Raw genomic sequence first — 10,634 nt, 5'->3', positions numbered from 1 at the left:
GTGCACAGAAACTTTTCTCTAAAACCTTTTTTTGGAAAGGCTCTACATCACAATCCATATTTATATTTGGCTTGTCTGTTTGTGTGTATCCCAAAAACGTAAAAACATCTAAACCTGTTTAAATTAAAAAAAATAGAGCCCTGAAAAAAGTCCATGTGAATAATGATTGAAAATAAGATGAACATGTTAATATAAAACAGGCGCGAAGCGCCCTAAAAGCCTAGTTTGTACCATAGAGTTAGACAGTAGACACCCTCCAGTTTTTTGTGGTTAGGTATTAATAAGTAATGTATACTAGAGAAGATTGATTAATGTCGGAAATTATAATTATTAACTTTAGAAAAATTCCCTCTCTTCGTAGTTTGCTAATAGATAATCAATACCCTGCAGTTAATGGGGTAAAATGTATACAAATAATGCTTTTCATTGTTTTACACGCGAAATTAAAGTAAATTTTACGTTATATTGAAATTTTACATTTTTTGATTGGAAAGCCATTGAGAAGAGGAAAAACGTTTTGAATTTCTAGTTTGCAACTAAATAAATCTATCTCATATTACAGGGGACATTAGTTCCAAAACGAACACTTGTACCATTTCTAACACTCAGTGTTAGAAATGGGACAAGTGTAAGTTTTGAAACTAATATTCCCTGTATTAGTTCGTAAAATCAAAACTAGGAGCTACGAGGTCACAAAGTCTACTGCGCGGTTATGGAGATAAGATATTTTTTTTTTGAAAAACCGGGACCAAATTTAATGAATAAGAGAAATAGCTGAACTACTCAGATTAACTTGAACCACTTCTCTTCAACTTGACATACAAGAGAACTGGTTAAACTGGCGGCACGTGGTTTATGCAACTACTTCTGGCTATTCTTTCAATCTGGTCCCACAAACTAGCAATCTTTATCATTCTAAGTACATTTTTATTTACATATTTTTTCTTCTGACACCATGTATGCCGAATATACGAGCTGGATTATAGGGTAGGAAAAATGAACGATAATTAATTGTTATAATGGGGCTTTAGCCGAAACTTCCAAACAAGAAACTATTAATTTATTTATGATTTGATAAAGACGTTTATTTATCGTATATATACACTAAAACTTTACATGTGGATTTTCAACAGAATGAATGATTTTATAACAATAAAGTTATTGTCGAGGAAAATAACTGGGTCGAATAACTTCTCTGGAATCATAATAACCTCCACGGTCAAGTCGGAGGTTACCTGGAAGAACGTGTGGAACCTCGTAGGTTGGTTCTTCACATTTCTCCGGAATATATTTGGCGGATTTGTTGGTGAGCGGGGAACCAGCTGTTTGCAAATATTGCGTGTTTTGGTTCAATAAATCGTCCATTTTATTAACAACTATTTTCATGTTATTTTCCCTGAAAATTGGACGCTGCTCTAGGGGTTTAGGGTCTCCGAGGGGTTTTTGGAGCTCGGCGCCGGACAATTCCTTTCGCCGTTTATTGGCACAATAGAATATTGTTGCTGCGGCTAGGAGGAGAAGTACAACAGCGAGAGAGATAATCAGAACTGTAACGGAAGCTGATTCATCCAACAAACCGGTTTCTGAAAGTAAACAAAGATTAGACAAGGCTCATTAGATAGATCTGTATGTCAGATTTTGATCATAGAAGCATCATTAAACATTTTACCCACGAAAGATGAAACTTTAATAACGACCTAAAACTCTAAATTTCAAAGATCTAAAGGCAACATTTTGTTTTTTGACATACTTACAATTGGTTAATGAATTGGAAATTAAATAGTTTACTGCTGAAGTAAACCGAAAATTCAAGAAAATATACTGAATGCATTCCGTACAGTCGTCTTTGCAGTCTCATCCTTTGTGGGAACCCTGTATTTAAAAAAAAATCTTACTTTCAATAACATGTATAAATGATGATTTGACACTAAACCCTCCGGCTCCCAGTGACGTCACAAAACAAACATACATTCCAGAATCGTCCAGAGACACGGACTGCAGATCTAGCTGGGACATATACTCGTCAACACCAAGCTCTATCGTCCTAAATAGTTTTATTCTTAACATAATATTTTTACTATATTTAATATGTCCATTAAAAATTATATTAATATCATTAAGATCATTATCAAAACTGGAATATGTAATTATTATCATTACTATTCAGGCTTTTGACAAAATTAATTATATTCAAGAAAACCTAAATGTATTATTCCATATTCTTGATTAACATTTATTATAGGACAGCCTTTTTGTTCCCAAAAACTGCACCCGGTTTGATTATAATAAATGTAGTTATACAGCAAAAACAAGTTTAACCGGCTAGTAGCTTAAAAATCAAATAATTAAGTTAAATGGGTCTGTGTACACTGCGCAATTGCTTTGTTTTCTGTCCATTGAACATCTAAATCATAACTTGAGTGTAACAGTCGTCTTCCAATTCCATAGTTTTATAGGTCAGGGTGTATGTGTTTGTATAGAAATATAGAGCATATTTCTGTTTAGATTGTAAATTAAAAACTGATAATAAGGAGGAGCTAATTCTGTCATTGTCAACTTGTTTCAATTATCATCCATCAGTTGAAGAATGAGGGATGGATACGAGGGATGAGTGTAAAGGGGAAATTAAAAAATAATTAACGAGAAAATGTCGGAAACATTTTGCAACATATTCCTAATATTACATGTAAACTGCAAACTAACCAGGAGGAGAAGGTCAAACTCAAATGACATTACTCTGGCACGACTTTGTGACCTCGTTGCTCCTCTAGTTTTGATTTTAGGCACAACATGAAAAACGCAAGTTCGGATACATATAACGAATTCAAATACGCTTGTGTGTTCTACTATTAAGATTTAAATGATAAAGAAAAAAAATAATAAATAAATATCTAAATAAAAAAAACTAACCGTGAACTGGAAATAAGTTTATATTTCTCGTCACCGACCGAAATAATTTCGTCGGCCATGTCAGCAATCTTCATCTCCGTCAATCGTCGTAGCCACTTGATGGCCGGTAGTTCCCTGCTGCGTACACGGCAATCCAAACGCGCATTTTCTCCTTGTTCAACTGTAATATTGCGCGGGCCAAAGAATATTTCTGGGCTGGATTCATCCGGAAGAATCTAAAAAAAATTTAGTTTTTATAATTTTATTTTAGAGATAGCTGTTTTAATTTATCAGATTCAGTTCACATGTTTTTCTAATTTTTATCTAAAGCTTTTAAAAGTGTAATTAATCAAAACATGAAAATGTTTGTGTTTAACATCAGTTTAAAATATCAACCAAGAATAAACAAATGTCATTTTCATCAATATGAAAATGAAATGTAATGTATTACGTATATATATATTAAATCTATTCTGTTTATTTCTTAAATCTATTCTTTTTACTTTTCCATTTTTGTTTCCCTTAAAAATACAAAGTTTTCATTTTCCTAACACCTCTTCCCTTCCCTCCCTTTCCCTTCCCTTTTCTCTCCTTCCCTTCCCTTTTCTCTCCTTCCCTTCCCTTTTCTCTCCTTCCCGTCCCTTCCCTTTTCTCTCCTTCCCTTCCCTTCCCTTTTCTCTCCTTCCCTTCCCTTCCCTTCCGCTGTCTAAATAAAATTCTGTTTTCGTTGTTCCCGTCTCAAGAATTAATTGCAATTCAAGAAAGAGATTTAATTCTTTCCCCACAGGGACAGCTGAAAAACCGCCATTTTAAAAAATGAACCGCCATATTGGAAAAAAATTATCACCGGAAGAAAGAAAACTCGCCATTTGAATGAGTTCAAATGACAAATATATGTGATTAATATCCACCCCTGTTTTGAGATAATTACGTAGTAAATGTAGATTTTGGTCATTTGCATGTAAATGGACCCCCCTATTAACTAAACGAGAAACGTATAATTTCACAAAAACAAAGAAAAGATGAAACAAAAACAATGAAATACATCCGTTAAATATTCTGCCTTGTTAGTTCATTTTGATTTACAAACCTTGTTTCCAAGAAACGGCAAAGGGCCTATTTTGCCACCTTTAAATATTTGATGTTTAGAAACAGAAACCTTAAAAGCAGAGATTTAATGGCCGACACTAAACTATATTTGGTAGTTTCCCTTCCCCCACTTTTTAACCAGTTTGGGGTAAAATAAAGTCAATTGAGATTTAATGGGTAAAAACTTAAAGAAGGGTACATGGCCGGGAGTATATAATGTAAACAGGGTTTCCAACAACGGAGGTGGAAGAAAATCTTTAAAAACGAAATTTCGGAATTACAAAATCCGGAAAAGGCATATATCTCTTGTAATCCTGAATAAACAAAGTGCGGAAATTTGCGATGCGGCAAAAAATATTTCAGGAGTTTGTCTTTTCAGGTGTTTGTATTTCAGGAGTTTGTATTTCAGGAGTTTTTGTTTCAGGAGTTTGTATTTCATGAGATTGTATTTTAGGAGTTAGTGTTTTAGGAGTTTGCATTTCAAGTGGTTGTCTTTCCGTAGTTTGTGCTGCCGGAGCTAGACTTGCCGGAGTTTTTGTTTCATGAGATTGTATTTTTGGTAGTTTGTATTTTCGGAGTTATTTTAGGAGTTTGTATTTCAGGAGTGTTTATTGGACCAGTTTATTATAAACACTTGAAATGTAGTTATAATATATTATATGGGTGTTTATTAGTTTTTTTTACAAAGGTTTATGTTTTCTGTAATGGTTTTACCGCTAATTTAGGACAAATATTGAAGAAGAAAAAACAATTGTTCAGGAGCTATTATGCTAATTGTCAGTTTTAGGGGAAATTAGCCTTAAAATTGGGGTTAACAGTACCTATGCAGTTCATTCATTAGAGGGACTACTAAGTGTTTGATTTTAAGTTTTATACGGCATGTTTTTTTAATAATAAATTAGATTTTTGAAGAAAAAGATCAATTTTTAAAACACAAAAATATCATTTGTTTAGCCGATGCCCCAAGGTACCCATGGGTTTCCTAAAAAAATTCACCCAATTTGGTACAGCCGTTTGTCCAGCTATAACTTACATATATTTATATATACAAATATACAAATATATATATATATATGATCGAGCGAAGACTTTATTATATAGATTGATATATAATTTAACTTGTCTTTCTAGCTCTAACTTTATAATCCAATGAACCAAACTGGTGGAACAATTAGACCCAATTTGTTTGGAACCTCTGATGAACCCTGGCAAGATTTTTTATAAATAAAATGTATTTAAGCTGAAATTATGTTTAGAAAGAGAGGCACGAAGCGCCCTTAACCCTATTCCCGCTGGGGGGGGGGTCAATTTGATCATAAAACATGGGATTTAGAGGGGGGGGGTCAAATTGACCCCCCCCCCAGCGTATCCTGGTTTTCAAGTACCCCAGCGGGGATAGGGTTAAATCTAATTGTACCTGTACATTGAACTGTGTAGATATAGATCCAACTATATTCTGTGCTGTACAAGTATATATTCCTGCATCTCTGGATCCTATATTCTGTAGAACAAGAGTAGATCCTGTAGACCTAAATAACAAATTATCAAAACAAACAATAAAAAGACGAAAATGGATAAAATAATAAAGGTAAGATAAAAATTAAAGACAATAGGGATAAAATCAAATTGCTGAAAAAATATCAAACTAAGAAAAATAAAGACACCATTTTGTAAGCTAATACTTAAAAAAGAAAATGCAAGAGAAAAATAGAAAAAAATAAGAACGCAAAGATAAAAATTATCATTTTCAATGCATTTGCACAATAGAATTTACTAAGAAAAAAAGATGAACATTTTGTAATAGAAAAGAAAAACCAGAATTTTTCAATTTATCCATAAATTAGAATTTACAAACCTAAATAGTTCTCTATCTTTATACCAAGAAATTTGGGGAGAAGGTTTTCCAACAGATTCACAACTCAAACTAGAATAGAAAAAAATATGAATTTTGGTTAATTCGTTTTATTTTGTGATAAGGAAGTTTTCTTATTTTGGTATTTACTAATATTAGTCTGTTTAAACAGTACAACATGTCAAAATAAAATTTAAATGATTTGGCAAAGATAGAACCAAGTTGCATCCGAGACTTCTGAATATGTGTTATCCAGAGATTGAATCAATTCCGCACTGTCGTCTCTGAATTCTAATCCCATGTGTGTAACCCTGTAAATTTGGCCTTACTTTTATGGAAAAATTTTTAATTGAATGAATTACGGTTTTTATGAATTTGCTATTCCTCAATTCAAACATTGTATTTAGTGCATGAACCTTCTGTTGGAAAGGCACTGTCGACTTTTGTTGTAATTTCAAGTGACAGAATAGAGTTATGCACGATTCAAAACCCTTTTTAAACCTTTTTCTGATCAAAAATGTGAAAGAAATCTTTTTTTCAGCTTGACAAGTTTTTAATTTCAAAAATTTTCCTAGTTAAAAATTAATTCTTGATCACTAAAAGCTTTTAGGAGTACCGTTGTGAATCTGACAGGTCACTTTGAATGAATATTTACAGTCCCTTTAAGAGAGATGAACGCTAGACTTTACTGACCTAACAGTGTCTCCGGACTCTCGGAGAATAGTTTTCCTGTGATCTCTAGTAGCTGATGTAAATACAGGGGGAGCCAGAGTAGGCAGGTCAGCTTCAGCTAGCTGGGGGTATTCACCAGGATCTAGACATTCACTTATTCATTTATCTATTCATTCATTCATTCATTCATTTATTCATCCTTGCATTCATTCATTTATTCATTTATTCATTTATTCATTTGTTCTTTTATTCATTTATTCATTTATTCATTTATACATTTATACATTTATACATTTATTCATTTATTCATTTATTCATTTATTCATTTATTCATTTATTCATTTATTTATTTATTTATTTATTCATTTATTCATTTATTCATTTATTCATTTATTTATTTATTTACTTATTCATTTATTCATTTATTCATTTATTCACTTATTCATTTATTCATTTATTCATTTATTCATTTATTCATTTACTCATTGTTTTATGAATTTTTTCCTTTATTTATTCATTAATTTATCCATTTATCAATATATTCATTTATTCGCTTAATCAATTATTAGTTTATTCTGTTTATTCTATCTATTCATCCTTATTCATCCTACCATTCATTTTATAAATTATTTTCATCATTGATTCATCCTATCATCCATTCTTTCATGTATTCATTTCTAAGTGTATATATTATCTAGAGTATACCTATATATTATCTAGAGTATACCTATGACAATTAGATCAATTCTGATCTCTGCTTTTCCGAAGCCATTGATTCCCTTGCAGTAGTATATCCCTGTATCTTCTAGTTCAGCACTCTTGATCTTCAAGATCTTTCTACTCGTTCTATACCTACAATATGTTCTACTAGTTCTATACCAAGATATATTGACAGTATGTTCTACTAGTTCTATACATAGATATAGAAAATATGTTCTACTAGTTCTATACCAAGATAGGTTGACAATATGTTCTACTAGTTCTATACCTAGATATAGACAATATGTTCTACTGTTCTATACCAAGATATATTGACAATTTGTTCTACTAGTTCTATACCTAGATATAGACAATATGTTCTACTAGTTCTATACCTAAATATAGACAATATGTTCTACTAGTTCTATACCTAGATATATTGACAATATGTTCTACTAGCTCTATACCTTAATAAAGACCGTTTTAAAGAGGCTTCTTGAAAAGTTGATTGTAAGCTATTTAAGTTAGCTTTACACTATGCAAAATTATAACTCAGTTAAACGGTGTTTCTAGTTGTTTCTTTTGCTTAATTTAGGCTTAAATCTTCTGTCACAGTCCATAATCTTATATCTTAGTAAAATCGAAAGCAAATGTTTTAAGAATAACATTTTTATTTATATTAAACTTGCAGATTTTTACGGAGTTCCACTGCAATTAAAATGTAAAAGATTGAAAAATATCTATCGTTAACAGTTAAAATCTAAAGGGTGTTGAAGAAATAATTTACTCTTGCCTGATTAAAAAATGTTAGAAAACGATATTATTAACAATCATGAAAATTGTATCATTTAATATAACAATAATTTGAAAATCAAACAACCGGGTTTCTTTTAGATGAAAACTCTGACCGCGGTTTGTTTTATTAAAACTGTTTTACGATATAATTAGATTTTATTTTTATATGTTTTCATACATAATTAGGCTTCAAGTAGTTAAACTAGTTTCTTTTATACTTCCCCGCCTACTAGCAATAATTTTAGAAATGTATAGATATTGTCTTTTATACTTCCCCGCCTACTAGCAATAATTTTAGAAATGTATAGATATTGTCTTTTATACTTCCCCGCCTACTAGCAATAATTTTAGAAATGTATAGATATTGTCTTTCTTCAACGCTAAATTTAATCTTTTAGTATTTCTCAAAATCTCGTTTTGGTCTCTTAAAGGGATTGTGACCGTATTTTTAAGTGACCCTCCATGCAAAGATGGCAATGCCCGTTGTATAACGGTACCCTTGAAACATTAATCTGATCAATAATGTGGAAGATACCGTCGTTTTTCTGATAGATCAAGAAATACGCATGTCACTTTCGCAGAAAACAACAGCAAATGAAAATAAACGGTTTAAAGAAATAAAAACATTGATATCTTATTCATACTTCATCAGAAAAAGGTTTCATGGGGCATTGCCATTTTTTTGCATGTAGGGTCACTTGAAATTACGCTTACAGTCCCATTATGTTATTAAGCTTTCTGTTTATGATATGCTCAAACTGCATTTAATATTTGTTTTTCTTCTTGGACCACATGACGAGTAAAATCAACCTACCTAACCCATGAATAATCTATAGTTTCTCCCTTCCTGGACCATTTGAGGAGTAAAATCAACCTACCTAGCCCAGGAATAATCTATAGTTTCTTCCTTCCTGGACCATTTGAGAAGTAAAATCAACCTACCTAACCCATGAATGATCTATGGTTTCTCCCTCCCTGGACCACATAACGAGGGGGGGAGGGTGTGCCTCTATACTACACTTCATCTTCACCTCCTCACCAACCCGAGCCACATACTTCACCTCACTCTCATCAGCATGAGGGGGTCCTGAAAAATATTTTTTAAGGGACTGTTCACTTTATTCTAATTTAAAGGGACCTAACATAATAATCATAAGTGACATCACTTAATCACGCTACGCTCTTCGCTCATATATCTAGCTATAAATATATTCATTTCTTGACAATAACTGGCCAAATGGCTGGAACAAATTAATGAACATTCTTTTAGGGAATCCAGGGGTAACAAAGGCTTAAAAAATAAATGTTTTTTACAAGATGTAATTATTTTCCATTAAAAAAAAATTATTCCACAGGCAACGCCGGGCACTATAGCTATTAGCTAATCAGGACAGGAGTTTAAAGATATGTGGGGAAAATAGAAAAATCTGACATCTAAAGGCAAGTTTTTTTTTTCATACTTTTTAATACTTTTTACCAAAATTGTATTATAAAGGATATTAAAAAATTTCTATTTTATATAAATTATTAATTTCATTTCGTGTATTTAAAAAAATCAACTTGTAGAATTCAGGAGCAATACTAATTGCAAATCTTTGTGAAAAAATAATAACGACAAAGTTCCAGCTATCTTCTATTACATATGCCTCAATAATTTACAGCAGTCTAACATGTTTTGAATCGTTGATTAGATTAAAGGGTCGCTTACAATAATCAAAAATACGTTTTATTTGCATGGTAAATTGGCAACTTCAGAAATATCCAAAAAAACTTTCATATATGAATGGCAAAATTTGAAAAAAATACCTTTGTTTGAAATGCTAATCATGTTGCTCGTTCCAAGAATTATAAAAAAAATAAAACTTGAAAACCTCGAGATCATTCTTGTAAATTTTGTTCACGTCTCTATCTATCTATCTATAGCATTCTCTCAATGTTATGCGTTCACTCAGGTGTCTTGAATACTACTGCTCTCCACTGGAATAGTATTAACTAACCGGTGAGAGAAGGGGGGGGAGAAAGGACCCTAATAGGGATTGGGGGGTATTTGAACACCCCCCTGGGGAGTATGTAGGGCTGACATGAAACCACAATATTTACATTTTCTTGTGTTTATCTTACATCATTTATTGTAAACATTGTAAGTTTGGATTTAAAATTGTGTTTGACCATTTCGCGATTTTTTTATTGTTAGGTTGGTGGGTTGGATGATTTATTAGTTACTGATGGTTTTGCTTCTATCTAGATATAGGCATAATTTCATTTTCAATATATTTATCTGTAAACATTTGAGACAATAGAATAAAGAAATTGCCCCAATTGCTCTGCTTAAAATTAAAAAGTTGAGTATTTTATTTGAGGGATATTTTAATTTCAAAAGAAACGACGATATGGAAGGGTATTCACATAGATTTACCTTGATTACAGTCTCATCAATTTTTAAGACAGGGTCGACTTTGAAGTGTCGCAACGCTTTGTGGGCTTAGATTTTACCTCTCTTAACTCACTTATGCTTTTCTGTAGCCCTTTACATGTACGTTTTAACACTATAAAGCACTTATTTTTAGCTTTGTTTTTTAAGAAGCAAAATTTTGCATGAGAGCGTGAGACCTTTAAATCGCAGTGTATTGTTGTGAAT

The 10,634-nt window shown here is 31.9% G+C and overlaps 1 protein-coding gene across 1 annotated transcript; it reads right to left on the bottom strand.

Moving 5' to 3' along the window:
- Positions 1-1,046: 1,046 nt before the first annotated feature.
- Positions 1,047-10,316, bottom strand: LOC111700926 (fibroblast growth factor receptor-like 1). Its single transcript, XM_023472009.1, has 9 exons — positions 9,803-10,316; positions 8,939-9,083; positions 7,230-7,354; positions 6,524-6,644; positions 5,834-5,902; positions 5,396-5,507; positions 2,911-3,125; positions 1,896-2,044; positions 1,047-1,583 (listed from the first exon to the last, which is right to left on the bottom strand). Exons 1-9 carry the CDS (start codon positions 9,876-9,878, stop codon positions 1,159-1,161), a joined length of 1,437 nt encoding a protein of 478 aa, XP_023327777.1. The 5' UTR covers positions 9,879-10,316; the 3' UTR covers positions 1,047-1,158.
- Between the last annotated feature and the right edge of the window lie 318 nt (positions 10,317-10,634).

This window comes from Eurytemora carolleeae, unplaced genomic scaffold (genome assembly GCF_000591075.1).
Source record: "Eurytemora carolleeae unplaced genomic scaffold, Eaff_2.0 scaffold286, whole genome shotgun sequence".
Taxonomy (NCBI): domain Eukaryota; kingdom Metazoa; phylum Arthropoda; class Copepoda; order Calanoida; family Temoridae; genus Eurytemora; species Eurytemora carolleeae.
This window is presented reverse-complemented; position numbering and strand designations above follow the sequence as displayed.